Source organism: Chironomus tepperi, unplaced genomic scaffold, assembly GCF_022539635.2.
Source record: "Chironomus tepperi strain 1889 unplaced genomic scaffold, CSIRO-AGI_Ctep_v1 contig_298, whole genome shotgun sequence".
Lineage (NCBI taxonomy): Eukaryota > Metazoa > Arthropoda > Insecta > Diptera > Chironomidae > Chironomus > Chironomus tepperi.
Window position 1 is genome coordinate 2,052,443 of NW_027226420.1, and position 21,986 is coordinate 2,074,428.

General features: G+C 34.7%; 4 protein-coding genes across 11 annotated transcripts; 2 read left to right on the forward strand and 2 right to left on the reverse strand.

Annotated features, from left to right (window-relative positions):
- Window positions 1-229: 229 nt before the first annotated feature.
- Window positions 230-1,762, reverse strand: LOC139092194 (mRNA-decapping enzyme 1A-like). Its single transcript, XM_070642521.1, has 3 exons — window positions 1,564-1,762; window positions 801-1,511; window positions 230-740 (listed from the first exon to the last, which is right to left on the reverse strand). Exons 1-3 carry the CDS (start codon window positions 1,703-1,705, stop codon window positions 406-408), a joined length of 1,188 nt encoding a protein of 395 aa, XP_070498622.1. The 5' UTR covers window positions 1,706-1,762; the 3' UTR covers window positions 230-405.
- A 296-nt stretch (window positions 1,763-2,058) lies between these two features.
- Window positions 2,059-18,861, forward strand: Dhc64C (dynein heavy chain, cytoplasmic). Of its 8 annotated transcripts, none has more exons than XM_070642837.1 (16): window positions 2,059-2,380; window positions 2,702-4,081; window positions 4,136-4,652; window positions 4,741-4,951; window positions 5,129-5,167; window positions 5,330-5,788; window positions 5,846-8,709; window positions 8,772-9,660; window positions 9,757-9,783; window positions 9,905-10,140; window positions 10,204-13,238; window positions 13,375-13,570; window positions 14,563-14,680; window positions 14,742-16,977; window positions 17,051-18,061; window positions 18,206-18,861. In XM_070642837.1, the coding sequence occupies exons 1-16, from the start codon at window positions 2,131-2,133 to the stop codon at window positions 18,742-18,744; spliced, it is 14,007 nt and encodes a 4,668-aa protein (XP_070498938.1). In that variant the 5' UTR covers window positions 2,059-2,130; the 3' UTR covers window positions 18,745-18,861. The 8 variants fall into 8 exon arrangements, with proteins under 8 accessions (XP_070498938.1, XP_070498937.1, XP_070498940.1 ...); XM_070642836.1 differs by lacking the exon at window positions 13,375-13,570 and adding an exon at window positions 14,044-14,242; XM_070642839.1 differs by lacking the exon at window positions 9,757-9,783.
- LOC139092442 (prion-like-(Q/N-rich) domain-bearing protein 25) lies at window positions 18,847-19,967 on the reverse strand. The gene is made up of 3 exons (XM_070642848.1): window positions 19,889-19,967; window positions 19,366-19,829; window positions 18,847-19,307 (listed from the first exon to the last, which is right to left on the reverse strand). Exons 1-3 carry the CDS (start codon window positions 19,959-19,961, stop codon window positions 18,918-18,920), a joined length of 927 nt encoding a protein of 308 aa, XP_070498949.1. The 5' UTR covers window positions 19,962-19,967; the 3' UTR covers window positions 18,847-18,917.
- Window positions 19,968-20,252: 285 nt separating this feature from the next.
- Window positions 20,253-21,851, forward strand: Pus1 (Pseudouridine synthase 1). The gene is made up of 4 exons (XM_070642559.1): window positions 20,253-20,363; window positions 20,421-20,801; window positions 20,864-20,956; window positions 21,012-21,851. Exons 1-4 carry the CDS (start codon window positions 20,324-20,326, stop codon window positions 21,785-21,787), a joined length of 1,290 nt encoding a protein of 429 aa, XP_070498660.1. The 5' UTR covers window positions 20,253-20,323; the 3' UTR covers window positions 21,788-21,851.
- The last annotated feature ends 135 nt before the right edge of the window (window positions 21,852-21,986 follow it).

Genomic DNA, 21,986 nt, shown 5'->3' on the forward strand with positions numbered 1-21,986 from the left:
TGCTGATTGTTCCAGTAATAAAACGAATCGAAAGGTTCTTTTGGATCTCTCGATGTCATGCTTTCTTTTGTTGTTTACCACGTTTTTTGGTCCTAACTGATTGAAAATCAGCAGTAAAATGAAGCAGCTAGTCCAAATTTCAGACTAGATTTTGTCCAACTGCTAAAGGTTCTATTTTTTGTCCGTATGTCATTTCTAGGAATAGAATAAAATAAAATAGACATAAAAGTTTGTTGACTGAACGCTACTTTATTATTTTCATGTCATTCTTTAAGATACAGCAGTTTAAAAAAGAATATCAAGCATCATTTTAATAAATATAATGCATGACGTTATTATGCAAATCAAAGAGTTTTGAGATATACAAATATTCATCTTATAGAGTGGGAAACAATGAGAACAGATTTAAAGAGTGATAATTTTGTTGAAGGACTTGACATAAGCTTCATGGATTTTCCGAATAAATTCCGGGTCATTCTCTAAGAGATAATTCAATGCTTGCATTAATTGATTTTGCGTCAATGGTTCCAAACGTATGTTATTTGACATTCCTTGAATATTATTTGATTGTTGAGCGTTTAAAATAGCTTTATCTTCAATATTTGATGCTTGAAACATCACTGGAGTGATTAAAGTCGGCTTTTGTGCTTGCATATTGCTTGTCATTCCAGGTTGTTGTAATAAATTCATCGGTTGTGGAGATGATGATGGCTGAAGTAAATTATTCAAAAGATTTTGGTCTGTAAAGGAATCAAACTTTAGATAAAATGAATAATTTGGATAACATTGAGGATACTTGCCTGCTCTGGGAGATTTGGATGTCACACGATGTTGTTTTTCTAATTGATCAACAGTCATTGGTGGTTGATTGATTGGGATGCAATTAGAAGATCCAAGGAATTGGGGACCTCCTTGCTTTGAATCGATAATTGGAATCATTCCATTTGTAGGCTGCTGCGCAGCGGCAAAAAAGCTCACGACATTTGGAGAAGTGATATCAGGCATAACATTTGACATTTGCTTCATTAATGGCTGATGTTGTGGAACATGATGTGCCTTATTAATATTCATTTCAGCGAATTTCTGTTCGACATTTATTGTCGGCGTCGTTCCAGAGTTAGTAAATTCAGCTTGAGCCTTGCTAAGCATAGAAAAAATATCTACATCTCGCTTATTTTCATTATTTGTTCCATTATGTTGATTTTGTTGTTGTTGTTTTTCTGGATCCACTGGTGTTTGTTTCGATTTATCATCTTGCTGTTCACTATTATTAGGATTGGTTTTTCTTGTTAACTTTTCCAATACACCATAAATGCGTACACAGTCTTGTTTTTCATAAAACCAAAATCCTGATATTGCTGATCTTACATTACGATACAGTAAAAATGGAGGATTAGACTGCAATTCGATTGTTTTCGTAACAGGTTCGACTAATGATGTTGTACTTAATCGATTATTGATAAAAATACTTTGAAATGGCTCAGCAACACGTGAATAGATAAAGAATGCTCCTGTAAAATAATAAAATGATTATTTATGCTATTTTTAAACGAATTTTCCTACCTTCTATTTCTGTTTTTTGCCATTCATTGGAAACATACTTGTAATATGCAACATGTGAACATGAATCCACTATCTCCTTTGCATACGGATCGACCTTTTGAATGGCAACTAGGTTCATTCGTAATTTAGCGGACTCGTCCATGATTTTTTAATTATTTTAAAATTAAATTTTGCAAATTCGGAATTTATTGTTAGCTTAAATTTTACAAACAGTTGATTTTCCCCTGCATAGCATACTTTTGAGAAATGTAAATGTCCTAAATTTGTCCTACTGTCTTTTTGAAAAATATCGGTTAATTAACGTATAATTAAGCCGGTTTTTTGCTTCAATTAATTAAAGCCTGTTGCTTAATTAAATAGTTTATAGACCGGCAACATGCTATTGTCCAATAAAAAGTAATCTTTATGCTAAAAATGCTTCTATGACTTTCAAGTAACACAGCACTTTTGAACATGCTGAATATCCTACAATTCACGAACTCGCCCTACTGAAAATTTCTAATTTTGCAATTACTGAGTGGAAAAATATAAAAATATTAAAAAAGGCCTATCGTAGACATATTTACGATGGGCGATTCATTGGAAACTATCGATCAATCGATTGATAATCAACAGCAAAACGTCTCGATCGTGGATTATAAGGCATTTTCCAATTATTTGCGAAAATGTGTAAATCTGTTTTTTGATGACGAAGAATTTAATTCTTCAAAGTTGGAAGAGGCTCTAGACGAGAACAAAGCCAATCAGGAATGCATTAAAAAGTTTCTTTCTGATCCACAAGTCCAAACTTTGTACATCCAGAAGTCATCAAACAAAGGTAAAGTGATTAAATTTAAATTTTTCACTTTTGCGAAAAAAAAAATGACTTCATTTGATGAGTCATCAGACAAGTCTCGAATGAAAAAAATCAATATTTGAGTCATGTGCCAAATACCGCTTGCGGATATTGTATTAGTGCTATGCCGTTGAAAAAAATCAATAAATTTTAATACATTTTTGATAAAATTAGAAATTTAGGCACAAAATATATTTTTTGTGCTAGACATACTCATACATAAGTAGGTCATTGAACTCGACAACCTTGACATTCAGACATTTTCTCTAACAGACATTTTTTTCGACTGTTTACATTTTTTAGAAGACGATCAGTCGCAAGAAGGCGAAGAAGAAAAGGAATCTTCTCAATATTACATCAGTAATGAAGTTCATTTTACTAATCCTCGATATCAATCGCTTGTATGCATCAAGAGAGCAGCAGTTATTGAAGCAGAGAAGTCTATTCATTCTCAATTGCGCTTAATTAATTTCTCGGAAGGATCTCCATATGAAACTCTTCATTCTTTCATCAGCAAGACTCTTTCTCCTTACTTTAAGAGCTATGTTAAGGAGTCTGGAAGAGCTGATCGTGATGGAGATAAAATGGCACCATCAGTTGAGAAGAAATTGGCTGAATTGGAAATGGGATTATTACATCTTCAACAAAACATTGATATTCCTGAAATAACTTTACCAATTCATCAAGTTGTTCAATCTACAATCAAGCGATGTGCTGATGAAGGACGTAAAGCAAAAGTTGGTGATTTTGGAGATAAAGTTGATGATTCTACATTCTTAAATCAACTTCAAAATGGAGTTAATCGTTGGATTAAGGAAATCCAAAAAGTTACTAAATTAGATCGTGATCCTTCATCAGGAACTGCTTTACAGGAAATTTCTTTCTGGCTTAATTTAGAACGAGCATTATATCGTATCCAAGAAAAGCGTGAATCTTTAGAAGTTGCATTAACTTTGGATATTTTAAAGCACGGCAAACGCTTTCATGCAACAGTTTCATTTGATACTGATACTGGCTTAAAGCAAGCTTTAGCTATGGTTGCTGACTATAATCCATTAATGAAAGATTTTCCCATCAATGATCTTTTGTCAGCTACTGAATTAGATCGCATTCGTTCAACTGTTCAATTAATTTTTGGACATCTTCGCAAGATTCGTAATACTAAGTATCCAATTCAACGTGCATTGCGTTTGATTGAGGCAATATCAAGAGATCTGAGCACTCAATTATTAAAAGTTCTGGGAACTAGACGTTTAATGCATATTCCATTCGATGAATTTGAACGTGTTATGAATCAATGCTTTGAGATTTTCTGTTGCTGGGACGATGAATATGAAAAGCTTCAAGGCCTTTTGAGAGACATTGTTAAGAAGAAGCGTGATGAACATCTTAAAATGGTTTGGCGTGTTAATCCAGCCCATAAGAAGTTACAACAACGTATGGAGCATATGAGAAAGTTCCGTCGTCAACATGAACAACTTAGAACTGTCATTGTTCGTGTTTTACGTCCAGCACGACAACAAGCTATTGCAGATATTCCAATTGAAAGCAAACAACCATCATTGGAACCATCTGATGCAAATCCAATTGAAGAAGTTAATTTAGCTTATGAAAATGTCAAGGAAGTCGATTGTTTGGACATTTCAAAGGAAGGATCTGAAGCATATGATGCTGCTGTCAAGCGTAAGTTTATTTATTTTAATTTGCATTCCTTATTTAACTATTAATTTATTTTAGGATATGAGGACAGAATTGATCGAGTCGAAACTCGCATAACAGCACACTTACGTGATCAATTAGGAACAGCAAAGAATGCAAACGAAATGTTCAGAATCTTTTCAAGATTCAATGCTCTTTTCGTTCGTCCACATATTCGTGGTGCTATTCGTGAATATCAAACTCAGTTGATTCAGCGTGTAAAAGACGATATTGAGGCATTGCATGAAAAATTCAAGGTCCAATATCCTCAAAGCAAAAGCTGTCAGTTGTCTGTAGTTCGTGATTTACCACCTGTTGCTGGTTCTATAATTTGGGCTCGTCAAATCGACAATCAATTGACGATGTATTTGAAGCGTGTTGAAGATGTTTTAGGAAAAGGATGGGAATCGCATATTGAAGGTCAAAAGTTGAAAGCTGATGGTGACAGCTTCCGTGCTAAATTGTCGACTAATGAATTATTCCATGATTGGGCTCGTAAAGTTCAGGAAAGAAATTATGGAATAACTGGCCGAATTTTCCTTATCGAGAGTGCAAGGTATGTGTTTGTATGGTTTTGAAACACTGAATTTGTATGGCTTTAAAGTTCAAATTTTAAAAATACGTTAATATTTTATAATTTTCAGATCTCGAATGAGAAGTGGAAATACTTTGAAGCTGAAAGTAAATTTCTTGCCGGAGATCATTACATTGTATAAGGAAGTACGAAACTTGAAGAGCTTGGGTTTCAGAGTTCCTTTAGCAATTGTCAATAAGGCACATCAAGCAAATCAAATCTATCCATTTGCTATTTCCTTAATTGAAAGTGTCCGTACTTACGAAAGAACTTTAGACAAGGTAAATATTATTAAGCATTATTTTGTAGATAGTTATTAACCGCACAATTCATTAAATCCTATCACGAGTTAATTTCCTCACTTAATTATAGTAAATTTTGTAGTTCTCGATGTAGTTAACTTTTGATCTTACTAAAATATTTCTTTTGAAATCATTTTCGTAACTTTTTACATGCAGCTTCTAAATAGGACAAATGCACAAAATTCAGTATTTCAGGTTAGCTAACTTAGACGAAAAGGACCTTTTATAATTTAATTTATTCATTCCTGTAGATTGTTAACATTTTAAACTTCCACGCTGATTATGGAAGTTTTTAGGCTTAGTTCCATTTTTCTATTTAATAATTATCGATGTCAATTACTTATTTTCCTTATTTAGATCGAAGATCGCGCAAGCATTGTTCCTTTAGTAGCTCAACTTCGCAAAGACGTCCTAAATCTCGTCTCTGAAGGAATTGCACTTGTTTGGGAGAGCTATAAGCTTGACACATATGTTCAACGCTTGTCGGAAGCAGTCACCACTTTCCAAGAAAAGGTTGAAGATTTATTGGTTGTTGAGGAACAATTGGATGTTGATGTTAGATCTTTGGAAACATGTCCATATTCTGCAGCGACATTTGCAGACATTTTATCAAAGATCCAACATGCTGTCGACGAACTCAGCTTGAGACAATACTCAAATTTGCATATTTGGGTTCAACGATTAGACGAAGAAGTTGAAAAGAAATTAGCTGCTCGCTTGCAAGCTGGAATTCAAGCATGGACTGACGCATTAGCTGGACATAAGAAGGATGTTGATTTATCTATGGATACTGATGCACCTGCTCAGCCAACTATTGTAAGTTTGAGTTATTTATATCGAGGACCCTCTTATTAATATTTAATTTAATTCCAGAAATCTGGCGGAGATCCACAAATTCACAATGCAATTCATGAGATCAGAATTACGAATCAACAAATGTATCTATTTCCATCAATTGAAGAAGCTCGCTTCCAAATTATGCAGCAGCTTTTCGCATGGCAAGCAATTGTTACATCTCAAACTCGCTTGCAAAGTTCACGTTATCAAGTTGGACTTGATAAACCAGTTTCTCAGACGTATAGGAATTTATTGACAAAATTACCAGCTGGATCTGAGCCATTAGAATCAAGTTATGATGCAATTGACAGCAAAATGACTGAAGTTCGTGCTTATGTTGATGAATGGCTTCGTTATCAGTCATTGTGGGATTTGCAAAGCGATATGTTGTATGGACGATTGGGAGAAGACATTAATTTATGGATTAAATGCTTAAATGACATCAAGAAATCAAGAACAACATTTGATACAAGCGATACTCGTCGTGCTTATGGACCAATTATCATTGATTATGCTAAAGTTCAAGCTAAAGTTACATTGAAATATGATGCATGGCATAAGGAAGCACTCAGCAAATTTGGATCATTGTTGAGCAATGAAATGGGAACTTTCCATTCAAAAGTATCAAAATCTCGTACTGATTTAGAACAACAGTCGATTGAAGCTGCAAGTACATCCGATGCAGTAACATTCATTACATATGTTCAGTCATTAAAGAAGGAAATGCTTGTATGGGACAAACAAGTCGAAGTTTATCGTGAAGCTCAACGTATTTTGGAACGACAAAGATTCCAATTTCCAACAAATTGGTTGCATGTTGATAATATAGAAGGAGAATGGTCAGCATTCAATGAAATCATGAAGCGCAAAGATTCAGCTATTCAAACACAAGTTGCAAGTCTTCAATCTAAGATTGTTGCTGAAGATAAGGCAGTTGAATCGCGTACTGTTGATTTCTTGAATGATTGGGAGAAGAATAAGCCAACAGCAGGACGAACAAGACCTGATGATGCATTACAACAATTGCAAATCTTTGAATCAAAATTCTCACGTTTGAAGGAAGAACGAGATAATGTCGCAAAGGCAAAAGAAGCTCTTGAATTGCAAGAATCAGCTATACCGAATAATAGTTCTGAAAGAATGAGCGTTGTCTTGGAAGAATTACAAGACTTGAGAGGAGTTTGGAGTGAATTGGCAAAGATTTGGTCACAAATTGATGAGACACGTGAAAAGCCATGGTTGTCTGTACAGCCAAGAAAATTGCGTCAAAGTTTGGAAGCTATGATGAATCAATTGAAGGAATTGCCAGCTCGTTTGAGAATGTACGAATCATTCGAATATGTCAAGAAATTATTGCAAAGCTACATTAAGGTCAACTTGCTTATTGTTGAGCTTAAATCTGATGCATTAAAGGAACGTCATTGGAAACAATTGACAAAACAACTTCGTGTCAGCTGGAATCTATCTGATTTAACTCTCGGTCAAGTTTGGGATGTTAATTTATTGAAAAATGAAACCATTGTTAAGGATATCATCTTGGTCGCTCAAGGAGAAATGGCATTAGAAGAGTTCTTGAAACAAGTCAGAGAATCATGGCAAAATTATGAACTTGATTTGATTAATTATCAAAATAAATGTCGTATTATTAGAGGATGGGATGATTTGTTCAATAAAATCAAGGAACATATTAATTCAGTAGCTGCAATGAAATTGTCACCATACTATAAAGTTTTCGAAGAGGAAGCATTAACATGGGAAGAGAAATTAAACCGCATTAACTCATTGTTTGATGTCTGGATTGATGTTCAACGTCGTTGGGTCTATTTGGAAGGAATTTTCAGTGGATCTGCTGATATTAAGACATTATTGCCAGTTGAAACTGGTCGCTTCCAAAGCATTAGTTCTGAATTTTTGGGATTAATGAAGAAAGTTGCAAAATCACCAAAAGTTATGGATGTCTTAAACATCCCAGCTGTTCAAAGAAGTCTTGAACGTCTTGCTGATTTACTTGGAAAGATCCAGAAAGCGCTTGGTGAATATTTGGAAAGAGAACGTACATCATTCCCAAGATTCTATTTCGTTGGTGATGAAGATTTGTTGGAAATTATCGGAAACAGCAAGAATGTTGCTCGTCTGCAAAAACATTTCAAGAAAATGTTTGCTGGCATTGCTTCCATCATTTTGAATGAAGATTCTAATGTTATTCTTGGAATTGCTTCACGTGAAGGAGAAGAAGTTCAATTTATTCGACCAGTATCGACTGTCGATCATCCAAAAATTAACGAATGGCTTACAATGGTTGAAAAGGAAATGCGATTCACTTTAGCATCTTATTTGGCACAGGCAGTGTCAGACATCAAGCAATTTAAGGAAGGACAAATTGATCCACAAAAATTCATGGAATGGTGCGACAAATATCAAGCACAAATTGTTGTTTTAGCTGCACAAATTTTGTGGTCTGAAGATGTTGAAAGTGCATTGCAACAAGCACAAGATTCATCTGGAAAGAATCCATTAAATCGTGTTCTTTCAAATGTAGAATCAACACTTAATGTCTTAGCTGATTCTGTATTGCAGGAACAACCTCCATTGAGACGAAAGAAATTGGAACATTTGATCAATGAATTTGTCCATAAACGTACAGTCACAAGACGTTTGATTACAGCTGGTGTCAATAATCCCAAGTCGTTCCACTGGCTGACAGAAATGAGATTCTATTTTGATCCGAGACAAACGGAAGTTCTTGAACAATTGACAATTCATATGGCAAATGCACGATTCTTTTATGGATTCGAGTATCTTGGAGTTCAAGATCGTTTAGTCCAAACTCCACTTACTGATCGTTGTTATCTAACTATGACTCAAGCTTTGGAAGCTCGTCTTGGAGGATCACCATTCGGGTATGTCCTTAAATTGATACATTAATTATAAAAATAATTTATTTTTACTTTCCCTTACGCAGACCTGCTGGTACTGGCAAAACTGAGAGTGTGAAAGCTCTTGGAAACCAACTTGGAAGATTTGTGCTTGTATTCAATTGCGATGAGACATTCGATTTCCAAGCTATGGGAAGAATTTTCGTTGGTTTGTGTCAAGTTGGTGCTTGGGGATGCTTTGATGAGTTCAATAGATTGGAAGAAAGAATGCTATCTGCTTGTTCTCAGCAAATTCAAACAATTCAAGAAGCACTCAAGTCGCAAATTGAAACTAAAGGAACAATTTCCGTTGAATTGGTTGGAAAACAAGTTCGTGTAAGTCCTGATATGGCTATATTCATCACTATGAATCCTGGATATGCTGGTCGATCAAATTTGCCTGATAACTTGAAGAAACTCTTCCGTTCATTGGCTATGACAACACCTGATCGTCAATTGATTGCTGAAGTTATGTTGTTCTCACAAGGATTCAGAACAGCTGAAAAATTAGCTTGTAAAATCGTTCCATTCTTTAAACTTTGTGACGAGCAGTTGAGTAATCAATCACATTATGATTTCGGATTGAGAGCATTGAAATCTGTTTTGGTATCAGCTGGTAATGTCAAGCGAGATCGTATTATGAAGATTAAAGAAAATATGCGTCAAAGTGGACAAGAAAATATCGATGAAGGAACAATTGCTGAAAATCTTCCAGAACAAGAAATTTTAATTCAATCAGTTTGTGAGACAATGGTTCCAAAATTGGTCGCTGAGGATATTCCATTGTTGTTCTCATTGCTTAATGATGTATTCCCGAATGTTGGATATACCAGAGCTGAAATGAAGGGATTGAAGGATGAAATTAAGAAAGTTTGTGCTGAAGAATATCTTGTTACTGGTGAAAATGATGAACAAGGAGCTCATTGGATGGAAAAGGTAGGGATTTTTACTTTTTTATTAGACTTCCCTTTATTTTTAATTTAATTAACATTTAAACTCTTAATTTAACTATCAAAACTAACAATAATTAAGGGATTTGGTGACACGTGGTTGTCGAAAGTAAGTTCTGATCAACTTCTGTCGCTTTTTTAGAGTGTTGTTTGATGCTAGACGCTACTTACTTTTATCAAAACCATATCTAATATCATTTTATTTTATTTTTGACTGAAATAATCAACAGGTTCTCCAATTGTATCAAGTATCTGTCATTTCTCATGGTTTGATGATGGTTGGACCAAGCGGAAGTGGAAAATCTACAGCTTGGAAGGTTTTATTGAAAGCATTAGAACGATATGAAGGCATTGAAGGTGTTGCTCACGTTATTGATCCAAAAGCTATCTCAAAGGAAACACTTTATGGTGTTTTAGATCCAAATACTCGTGAATGGACTGATGGTCTCTTTACTCACATTTTAAGGTATGAATTCGAATTTTTATAATGCTGACTTAAATTATAAATTATTGTTATTTTTGTCAACAGAAAAATCATTGATAATGTTCGTGGAGAAATCAATAAACGTCAATGGATCATCTTTGACGGTGATGTAGATCCAGAATGGGTTGAAAACTTGAACTCTGTATTGGATGACAATAAATTGTTGACATTGCCAAATGGTGAACGTTTATCATTGCCACCAAATGTTCGTGTTATGTTTGAAGTTCAAGACTTGAAATATGCAACATTGGCTACAGTATCACGTTGTGGTATGGTCTGGTTTAGTGAGGATGTATTGAGTACGGAAATGGTATTTGAAAACTATTTCGCACGTATAAGAAGTATTCCATTAGAAGAAGGTGAAGATGATAGCTTCATTCAGCCAGCATCAAAAGGAAATCAAGAAAAAGAAGAAGAATTATCGCCAGCATTACAAACACAGAGAGAAATTGCTGCACTTTTACATCCATTCTTCTCAGCTGATGGTTTAGTTGTTCGTTGCTTAGAATATGCATTGACACAAGAGCATATTATGGATTTCACTCGCTTACGTGCACTTGGCTCACTCTTCTCGATGCTCAATCAAGGAATTCGTAATGTTTTGACTTATAATCAACAACATCCAGATTTTCCACTTCCTTACGAAAGATTGGAACAATATATTCCAAAACATTTGCTTTATTCAGTTTTATGGTCATTAACTGGTGATGCTAAATTAAAGGCACGAATTGATATGGGCGATTTCATAAGATCAGTTACAACAATTCCATTGCCACCATCACAAAGTGGACATCCAATTATTGATTATGAAGTTACAATTCAAGGAGATTGGGCACCATGGTCAAATAAGGTTCCAGTCATTGAAGTCGAAACTCATAAAGTTGCAGCACCAGATGTTGTTGTACCTACATTGGATACTGTTCGTCACGAATCGCTTCTTTATACATGGCTTGCTGAACATAAGCCATTGGTACTTTGTGGACCTCCTGGAAGTGGTAAAACTATGACATTATTCTCAGCTTTACGTGCTCTTCCTGATATGGAAGTTGTTGGTCTTAACTTCTCATCTGCAACAACTCCAGAGCTTTTATTGAAAACATTCGATCATTATTGTGAATATAGAAAGACTCCAAATGGCGTTATTTTAGCTCCAGTTCAAATTGGAAAATGGCTTGTCTTGTTCTGCGATGAAATTAATTTACCAGACATGGATTCATATGGTACTCAGAGAGTAATTTCATTCTTAAGACAACTTGTTGAACATAAAGGATTTTATCGTGCATCAGATCAAAGCTTTGTTATGCTTGAAAGAATTCAATTTGTTGGTGCTTGTAATCCTCCAACAGATCCTGGTCGTAAGCCATTATCACATCGTTTCTTACGTCATGTTCCAATTATTTATGTCGATTATCCTGGTGAGACTTCATTGAAGCAAATTTATGGAACATTCTCAAGAGCAATGTTAAGAATGATGCCAAGCTTGAGAGGATATGCTGAGCCATTAACAAATGCAATGGTCGATTTCTATTTAGCATCTCAAGACCGTTTTACACAAGATATGCAGCCACATTATGTTTATTCTCCTCGTGAAATGACTAGATGGGTTCGTGGTATTTGTGAAGCTATTCGTCCACTTGATAATTTGCCAATCGAAGGATTAGTTCGATTGTGGGCACATGAAGCATTAAGATTGTTCCAAGATCGTCTTGTTGAAGAATCTGAAAGACGTTGGACAAATGAGAATATTGATATTGTTGCTATGAAGCACTTCCCATCAATTGATCGTGAAAAGGCATTAGAAAGACCAATTTTGTACTCAAATTGGTTATCAAAGGACTATGTTCCTGTTAATCGTCAAGAATTGAGAGATTATGTTAAGGCACGTTTGAAGGTCTTCTATGAAGAAGAATTGGACGTTCCATTGGTACTTTTCGATGAAGTCTTAGAGCATGTTTTGAGAATTGATCGAATCTTCAGACAACCACAAGGACATTTACTTCTTATTGGAGTATCTGGAGCTGGAAAGACAACTCTCAGCAAGTTTGTAGCATGGATGAATGGATTAAGTATGTTCCAAATCAAAGTGCATAATAAATATACTGGAAATGACTTTGATGAAGATTTGAGAACGGTTTTGAGAAGATCTGGATGTAAAGATGAGAAGATATGCTTCATTCTTGATGAATCAAATGTGTTGGAATCTGGATTTTTGGAAAGAATGAACACTTTACTTGCTAACGGTGAAGTTCCTGGATTATTTGAAGGAGATGAATTTACAACATTAATGACACAATGTAAGGAAGGAGCACAACGTGAAGGCTTAATGTTAGATTCAGTTGATGAATTGTATAAATGGTTTACTCAACAAGTTATGAAAAATCTTCATGTTGTCTTTACAATGAATCCAAGTACAGATGGACTTAAAGATCGTGCAGCTACATCACCTGCTTTATTCAATCGATGTGTCCTTAATTGGTTCGGTGATTGGTCTGATTCTGCATTATTCCAAGTTGCTAAAGAATTTACTTTACGTATGGATCTTGAGAGAAATAACTGGATGATTCCAGACTTCTTCCCATCAGTCTGCCCATTAGTTCCAGCTAATCCATCACATCGTGATGCTGTCATTAATTCATGTGTCTATGTCCATCAAACTCTTCATCGTGCTAATTCACGTTTGACAAAGAGAGGATCACGAACAATGGCAATCACACCACGTCACTTCCTCGACTTTATTCATCACTTTGTCAAGTTGTATGGTGAAAAGAGAAGTGATTTAGAGGAACAACAATTGCATCTTAATGTTGGTTTAAATAAGATTGCTGAAACTGTCGAACAAGTAGAGGATTTACAGAAATCACTTGCTGTTAAGAAGGAAGAATTGCAACAGAAGAACGATGCTGCTAACTCAAAATTGAAGCAAATGTTCAAGGATCAACAAGAAGCTGAAAAGAAGAAAGTTCAGTCACAAGAAATTCAACAACAATTGGCTGAACAGACTGTTAAAATTGAGGAAAAGAGAAAGTCAGTTATGGCTGATTTGGCTTTAGTAGAACCAGCTGTTATTGATGCACAGCAAGGTAAGCTCCTCGTTGTCAATTTTTATGTTAAGAATTTCTTTATTTTGTCTAATCTAGGAATAGAAATTTTGAACGATAAGAATCACATTTTTTATTATCTAAAATCCATGTTAAATTATACTATATAAATTATTAGCTGTCAGTGGTATAAAGAAGAAGCAATTAGCCGAAGTTCGCTCTATGGCGAATCCACCACAAGTTGTTAAATTAGCGTGCGAATCAATATGTTTATTATTGGGAGAAAATGCTGTCGATTGGAAGCAAATTCGTGGCGTTCTTGTTAAGGACTCTTTTATATCAAATATTGTCAACTTTGACACTCAAAGAATTACGTAAATGAACCAAATGATTTTTCTATATATGCATAACTTTATAACTATATATATTGGGCGCTATCTCTACTTTCCATAAATATATCTACATAAAAATATAAAAATACATTTACTAATATCCTTAAAATATATAATTTTGTGATGTGACATGCTTCTTGTAAATACGAAAATATCATCAACTTTAAAGAGTGGATAGATACAGATCCTTAATAGTTATGAACAGAGTACCAGAATTTTTAGTACTAAGAACATTTTAAAATTTTTCCGTTATAAATTCAAATTTTGTACTAAAAATCTGTAACGGTTTTTGTCCATGGCTATTATGAAGATCCCTTTTGGCTTTAAACTGGCTGCAACAAACTGAGTTTCAAAATTTAATTCTATTCACTTGAATCATGAATGTCTTGAAAAATACTAATCAATTAATGCTTAATTAACCACAAAACAAAAAAACATAATCTTTCTTTTTAAAGCTGTAAAGTCCATTAAGAAACAGCATCTTGTTGAAGTTCGTTCGATGGCAAATCCACCAGCGATTGTTAAATTAGCACTGGAATCAATATGTCTACTGTTGGGCGAAAATGCTTCTGACTGGAAATCAATTCGTGCTGTTATTATGCGCGAAAATTTCATTAACTCTATTGTGTCTAACTTTAGCACTGAAGATATCACGTAAGCATGACCGAACTTGAGTGTGGCTTTTATTTTTGTTTTGTTTTTATTTTTTTTTATCATGACTTGATTTGACGATGAATTGACCTTTCCATAAATATCTTCCTCTCGCTTTATCTAACTGAAAGAAAAAGGATATCGTGAGACAAATTTACTTACTTAATTGAATGTTAAATGTTTTAATTTGCTTTCCATGTTTATTTCCTGTTTTACTAAACTATTTTAATACCTCGTTAATGCTTTCAACTACCCCTAAATAATCTGTTCCTTGATAATATCCTAATGTATGATTCTTTTCTTTGATGATATTAAATAATTAGTGACGATGTTCGTGAAAAGATGAAGAATCGATATTTGAGCAATCCAGACTACAACTTTGAGAAAGTCAACAGAGCTTCTATGGCTTGTGGACCTATGGTTAAATGGGCTATTGCTCAGGTAAGATCGAGTACTATTATTCCAAATGTCCCTAAATAAATATCAATTTCATTAAAATCAGGTCGAGTATGCTGATATGTTGAAGCGTGTTGAGCCACTTCGCGATGAATTGAGTTCATTGGAAAGACAAGCAGACCTTAATATCAAGCATGGACAAGAAGTCAAAGATTTAGTCGCACAATTGGAACAATCTATTGGCGCATATAAGGAAGAATATGCTCAACTCATTTCTCAAGCACAGGCTATTAAGGCTGATTTGGAGAACGTTCAGGCTAAAGTCGACAGATCAATTGCTTTATTGAAGAGTTTGGTCATCGAAAGAGAAAGATGGGAAGCAACAAGTGAAACATTCAAGTCACAAATGTCAACAATTATTGGAGATACTTTATTATCAGCTGCCTTTATTGCATATGGTGGATACTTCGATCAACATTACAGAAGCAATTTGTTCTCAACATGGAGTCAACATTTGACATCTGCAAACATTCAATATCGCGCTGATATTGCACTTACTGAATATCTTTCGAATCCAGATGAAAGACTACGCTGGCAAGCAAATTCATTGCCATCTGATGAGCTTTGCACTGAAAATGCTATTATGCTGAAACGATTCAATAGATATCCACTCATTATTGATCCTTCAGGTCAAGCAACTGATTTCATCATGAATGAGTTTAAGGATCGTAAGATTACAAAGACAAGTTTCTTGGATGATTCATTCCGTAAGAATTTGGAATCTGCTTTACGTTTCGGAAATCCACTTCTCGTTCAGGATGTCGAAAATTATGATCCAATTTTGAATCCAGTGCTGAACAGAGAATTGAGAAGAACTGGTGGTCGTGTGTTGATCACTTTAGGAGATCAAGATATTGATTTGTCACCATCATTTGTCATCTTCTTGTCAACAAGAGATCCAACTGTCGAATTTCCACCTGACATTTGCTCTCGTGTGACATTTGTCAACTTTACAGTCACAAGAAGTTCACTTCAATCGCAATGTTTGAATCAAGTATTAAAGGCTGAACGTCCTGATATTGATCAGAAACGGTCAGATTTGATGAAATTGCAAGGAGAATTCAGATTGAGACTCAGACAATTAGAAAAGAGTCTTTTGCAGGCATTGAATGACTCGAAAGGAAAGATTTTGGATGACGATTCCGTCATTACAACTTTGGAAACACTCAAAAAGGAAGCTGCTGATATTGAACAGAAGGTTCAAGAAACTGACAAAGTTATTGCTGAAATTGAGACTGTTTCACAGCAATACATGCCATTATCACAGGCATGCAGTAACATTTATTTCACAATGGATTCTCTCAATCAAATTCACTTCCTTTATCAATATTCACTCAAAATGTTCTTGGATATATTCTCGACTGTTTTGTATAACAATAGTCGATTGGAAGGAAAAACTGAATTTACAGAACGTCTGTCAATCATCACAAATCATTTGTTCTCGGTTGTCTATGAAAGAGTCGCTAGAGGAATGTTGCATAATGATCGTCTTACATTTGCAATTTTATTGTGTCGTATTCACTTGAAGGGAACTTCAGAACCCAATTTGGATCAAGAATTCAACTTCTTCTTGAGAAATAAGGAAGGATTAATCACAACAACTGAAAGTCAACAAATTGATGGTGTCTCAAATGAACAATTAGAATCAATTACAAGATTATCGACACGTTTGCCAATATTCCGTAAATTGATTGATAAGATTGTCAGTATGCCTGAATTAGTAGCATGGCTGCAACAAGGATCACCTGAACTGAATGTTCCTCAATTGTGGGATGAGAGCAAAGCATTATCGCCAATATCTAGTGCACTTCATCAACTTTTGTTGATCCAAGCATTTAGACCTGATCGAGTTGTTGCTGCATCACATATATTTGTATCGGCTGTAATGGGTGAAGACTTTATGCCACTTGCTGAAGTAGAATTGGACTTTGGTTCTTGTGTTGAGCAACAACTTAATTCTAATACACCAGCACTTTTGTGTAGCGTTACAGGTTTTGATGCTAGCGGAAGAGTTGATGATTTGGCTGCTGAATTGAATAAGCAAATTTCGAGCATTGCTATTGGTTCTGCTGAAGGTTTCAATCAGGCAGATCGTGCTATTAATATGGCATGCAAAACTGGAAAATGGGTTATTCTTAAGAATGTTCATTTGGCACCACAATGGCTTGTTCAATTGGAGAAGAAATTGCACTCGATTCAATCACATCCTGGATTCCGTTTGTTCTTGACTATGGAAATTAATCCTAAAGTTCCAGTCAATCTTCTGCGTTATGGACGAATCTGTAAGTTGACACTGTTCTGCCTGATAAATTTTTCAAATATTTTGTGACCGTTATTTTTTAATTCTTTTCACAGTCGTCTTTGAACCACCACCGGGTATCCGTGCAAATCTATTGAGAACATTCTCGACAGTTCCAGCAAGTCGAATGATGAAGGCACCAAGTGAAAGAGCACGATTGTATTTCTTATTGGCTTGGTTCCATGCAATCGTTCAAGAAAGATTGCGTTATGTCCCACTAGGTTGGGCAAAGAAATACGAATTCAATGAATCAGATTTGCGTGTTGCTTGTGACACTTTGGATACATGGATTGATTCAACTGCTATGGGAAGAACTAATTTACCACCAGAAAAAGTGCCTTGGGATGCACTCGTTACATTGTTGTCTCAATCAATTTATGGAGGAAAGATCGACAACGACTTTGACCAACGCTTATTGTCGTCATTCTTATCAAAACTGTTTACAGCACACAGTTTTGAAGCTGATTTTGCATTAGTTGCAAATGTTGATGCATCAAATGGTCAAAGACATATTACAATGCCTGACGGAACTCGTCGTGATCATTTCTTGAAATGGATTGAAGCACTTGCTGATCGTCAAACACCATCATGGCTTGGTTTGCCTAATAATGCCGAAAAGGTATTGCTTACAACTCGCGGAACTGATTTGATCAGTAAATTATTGAAAATGCAACAACTTGAAGATGATGATGAGTTAGCATACAGCACACAACAAGATGAGTTGCTTGATAAATCTGGTGCAAGTTCATTGAAGGCTCAAGAAGACGGAAGACCATCATGGATGAAAGTTCTACACAATAGTGCTCTAACTTGGCTTGAATTATTGCCAAAGAGCTTAAATACATTAAGAAGAACTGTTGAGAATATTAAAGATCCACTTTATCGCTACTTTGAACGTGAAGTATCGTCTGGTGCTAAATTATTACAAACTGTTGTCAGTGACTTGCAAGATGTCTTGTTTATTTGTCAAGGCGAGAAGAAACAAACTAATTACCATCGTCAGATGTTGAGTGAATTGGTTCGAGGAATATTACCCAAGAGCTGGAGACGATACACAGTTCCGATTGGTAAGCTGTTGAAAATTATTTTAACGGACATTTAATGTTCAAAAATTCAAAACCATACAAATTCAGATGAAATTTGTATGGTTTTAGAACATTCAAATTTTAAAAAGACGTTCACATTTTAAATCTTTTTTTCCCAATCAACAGGTTGCACAGTTATTCAATGGATCACAGATTTCTCTCAGCGTGTCCAACAATTGCAAAAAGTATCAAGTTTGGTATCACAAGCTGGCGCTAAAGAACTTCAAAGCTTCCCAGTTTGGCTTGGAGGACTTTTCAATCCTGAAGCTTACATCACAGCTACACGTCAATGCATCGCTCAAGCAAATAGCTGGCCATTGGAAGAACTGATGCTTGATGTTACAATTACAACCGAAACTGATGGTGGACAATATAAGGACAGTAGCTTCGGAGTTGTTGGATTGAAATTGCAAGGAGCTCAATGCAAAAATAATCAATTGCTTCTTACATCCACGATTATGATGGATCTTCCATTGACTCTATTGAGATGGATTCGAATTACATCTGAAAATGCTAATTCTGGAAAGTTGACATTGCCTGTTTACTTGAATTCTACAAGATCAGAACTTCTGTTTACAGTAGATTTGTCAATTTGTCATGGACAAGATCCACACAGCTTCTATGAACGTGGAGTTGCAGTTCTCACATCAACTGCATTGAATTAAATTATTTTATCAATATTATTACATGTTATGCTTCATTTAATCACATAATGTACTCAAAAATATTATAAATATTAATCCCTTAATAAAACTATATATTTCACATTAACAAGGCATAAATTGTGCATTAATTTATTTAATATCTAATGGAACTTTTACCTTAAAGACAATTTAATTTACACAGCAAACAAAATTGAAAAAATTATAACAATTGACAACAAATTAAAACCTTTGATTGAAGCAGCACCTGATTCTATTGATATTATAGTAGATTCTGTTCTTTCACATTGTGATTTATCATCGGGTCCCATTTTGCATGTACAAACATTGTCAACGCAATACAGGTTGAGGTTATCACTAAAGCAGTCTGATTCAGAAGCACATACATCTCCAACTAAGGCATTTTTACGGCATGAAATCTTTTCTTCTCCGTCTATCTTATTTATTGTAAAATTATGACTACATAAACATGTGCCATTTTTACAAGCTGAACCAAATCCCATCGCCATAATACATTGCGGAGTCTCAACACAGGGTTCTTTGTATGAGCGGAATGGAAGGCATTCCTAAAGAAGTTTGATAAGATTAATCCAGTTGAGATCACCAAACTTGAATTATACTTACAGTATAGTTTGAAGAACCGATGAATTCCTTTTTGCAAACACAGAGTTCCTTCTGACATTCAGCATTTTCAGGACATTGTTCATTTTTTGTGCATTGATCATCTTTAACAATGGATCTGCAGACATTTTCAACTTCAATAAAATGCTTTTTACACATACAGATATCATTGATACATTGCGAATTCAAATCATTTCGTCGACATTGCAAAGATTCTTCGCATGACTTTCCTAAATGAACATTTTTAGTTCTACATAACCCATTTTTAAATTCGGTATTTGGTGTAGTACAGAATGGTGACTTAATTGATTGATTGCTAACGCTTGAAACTCTCGGTGAACATTCTATCCAGTTTTTATCCTTCCTATTTTGACAAACACATTCTTTATTCACACATTCACTATATATGAACTTGTTCTCGTATGATTTGCAGTCTTCACTTGATGTGCACGAAAGTTCCAATGTTTCTTTTCAAATGGAAAATTTTGTATTAAAATTAATAGACTTTTTGATATAATCAACTTACCGTCACATATAATAGAGGAAATAAGTAAATTTCCAATGAATAAAATAATTTGTTTCTTTAAAAACACATTCATCTTGAATAAAATTTGATCTTCAGCTAAAGTTGTGACTGATAAAGTTTTTAACCGGTCGTTTGAAATTTGAAATCATGAAAAAATTACCGAATCACATCATTTTTGTGGATTTTTGTCCAGGGCTTCTCGAATTATTTTAGTCAAGCATACTTTTGGCTGATTTTCGTGTTTTATATCCAACATCATTATTAGACTTATTAAGCTGTAAGCTATAAAGGAAATCAAGTATAAACCATAGCATTTAAAGACTTACAACGCTTCATTGAAGGTAATATTTCGACAGTTATAAAGGTTGAGCAGCCCTGATTCACATGGACCTTCGCTTAAAGTCAACAAAAAAAAATATTTTTCGAAAAATTTAAATGCTTTTTAAATTAAATCAATTTAGAATAGTTCAAAACTGTAAGTTAACTAGATACTTTCTCAATCAAACTAGCTAACAATCCACGTCAATTTCAGGTAGTGTGCTTAAAAAGTTATTTCATTCATATCCAGCAAGTTTAAATCAAATCCAGCTTAGCTTTTCCAAAAGAATGGAAAAGGCAATGGAAGAACGAATTGATGACTTGAAAACAAGAAAGCAGGATAGATTTAAGGCTAAAAAGGAAAAGTATGATGGCAGATCAAAAAGAAGGAAATGGGAACATGACGAAACGGAAGAAGCCAAAAGACTGAGATTGGAGGAATCAGGCGGTGAACGTATTAAACGCAGAAAGGCTCTTGTCTTATTGGGATATTCTGGTGTAAATTATTGCGGCATGCAAAGGAACCTCGGAATAGAGACTATCGAAGAGGAACTGCTGAAAGCGATGTTGAAACATAAATGGATTAATGATTTAGGTATGTTATGGTGATGCTTATGGATCAATATGAGAAGTAATAATTGTATCTATTTTGCTCAGGTTTTCAAACACCTCAACAACTCCAGTTTCAACGAGCTGCTCGTACTGACAAAGGAGTATCTGCATGTCGTCAAGTTGTTTCCTTGAAAATGCGTAAGTTACTATAATTATCATTGTTCATTTCTAACTAACAGTTATTTTTATTCAGCTGAAACTTACGACATTGATGCAATCAACAAGGATCTTCCAAGTGACATCAAAATATTCGCCGTTAAACGTGTGACAAAAGGATTCAATTCAAAATCGACTTGCGATGCAAGAACTTATTCATATACACTTCCAACGTATGCATTAACAAAGCATGATGAGGAATATGATGAGAATACATATCGTTTGCCAGCCGAACGACATGAGGAATTGAACAAAATTTTAAATCTTTATGAAGGAACTAAGAACTATCACAATTTTACAATTCGTAAGGAACCGAATGATCCTTCTTGTCGCCGGTATATGATGAAGTTGGAATGTCCACCGCCTTTTATTCCTGATAACTCTGAAGTTGAGTTTGCTAAGATAACAGTAAAAGGTCAGTCATTTATGATGCATCAAATTCGTCGAATGGTTGGTCTTGTTATTGCTATTATGAAAGGATATGCTGAATCTTTTACAATTCCTCATGCTATGGAAAAAGAAAGGATGAATATCCCACAAGCGCCAGGATTAGGATTAGTTCTTGAAAAAGTGCATTATGAACGATACAATAAGAAGTATGGAAATGATGGCATGCATGAATTATTAGAATTTAAGGAAGAAGATCCATTGGTTGAAGAGTTTTATCATAAGAACATTCTATCGACAATAATTAACACAGAATTAAAAGAGAAGCCAATGCAGACATGGATTAAAAAGTTAAAGAATCATTCATTTACAGGCGAGGCAGAGAAAGACGAAGAAGATAATAATTCGGGCAATGTTAGTGACTAAATGTATTCTCAAGAAATTTTTATGAAAGGTTCCATGAAATAAACTAAAATATTGCATTGATTAATTAAGCATTTTTGTAGGATAGTAACTGTTAAATATTATTTTTGAAAAATTTAACGGTCAAAATATATTTGAAATTAACGGCTAAAATATTTGAATAATAACGGTTGAAATTTCTTTACATCTTAGCAACCTTTTG

What these genes read in the sequence shown, in the direction of transcription:
- LOC139092442 (XM_070642848.1), bottom strand. Translation starts at nt 19,961, where the DNA reads ATGAATGTGTTTTTAAAGAAACAAATTATTTTATTCATTGGAAATTTA. An exon ending in TTCCTCTATTATATGTGACG is followed by an intron (nt 19,830 to 19,888) that starts GTAAGTTGATTA and finishes CCATTTGAAAAG; the next exon opens with AAACATTGGAACTTTCGTGC. An exon ending in TCGGTTCTTCAAACTATACT is followed by an intron (nt 19,308 to 19,365) that starts GTAAGTATAATT and finishes AAACTTCTTTAG; the next exon opens with GAATGCCTTCCATTCCGCTC.
- Pus1 (XM_070642559.1), top strand. Translation starts at nt 20,324, where the DNA reads ATGCTTTTTAAATTAAATCAATTTAGAATAGTTCAAAACT. An exon ending in ATTTAGAATAGTTCAAAACT is followed by an intron (nt 20,364 to 20,420) that starts GTAAGTTAACTA and finishes CGTCAATTTCAG; the next exon opens with GTAGTGTGCTTAAAAAGTTA. An exon ending in TAAATGGATTAATGATTTAG is followed by an intron (nt 20,802 to 20,863) that starts GTATGTTATGGT and finishes TATTTTGCTCAG; the next exon opens with GTTTTCAAACACCTCAACAA.
- LOC139092194 (XM_070642521.1), bottom strand. Translation starts at nt 1,705, where the DNA reads ATGGACGAGTCCGCTAAATTACGAATGAACCTAGTTGCCATTCAAAAG. An exon ending in GCAAAAAACAGAAATAGAAG is followed by an intron (nt 1,512 to 1,563) that starts GTAGGAAAATTC and finishes ATTATTTTACAG; the next exon opens with GAGCATTCTTTATCTATTCA. An exon ending in ATCCAAATCTCCCAGAGCAG is followed by an intron (nt 741 to 800) that starts GCAAGTATCCTC and finishes ATTCCTTTACAG; the next exon opens with ACCAAAATCTTTTGAATAAT.
- Dhc64C (XM_070642836.1), top strand. Translation starts at nt 2,131, where the DNA reads ATGGGCGATTCATTGGAAACTATCGATCAATCGATTGATAATCAACAG. An exon ending in ATATGATGCTGCTGTCAAGC is followed by an intron (nt 4,082 to 4,135) that starts GTAAGTTTATTT and finishes AATTTATTTTAG; the next exon opens with GATATGAGGACAGAATTGAT. An exon ending in CTTGGAGGATCACCATTCGG is followed by an intron (nt 8,710 to 8,771) that starts GTATGTCCTTAA and finishes TCCCTTACGCAG; the next exon opens with ACCTGCTGGTACTGGCAAAA.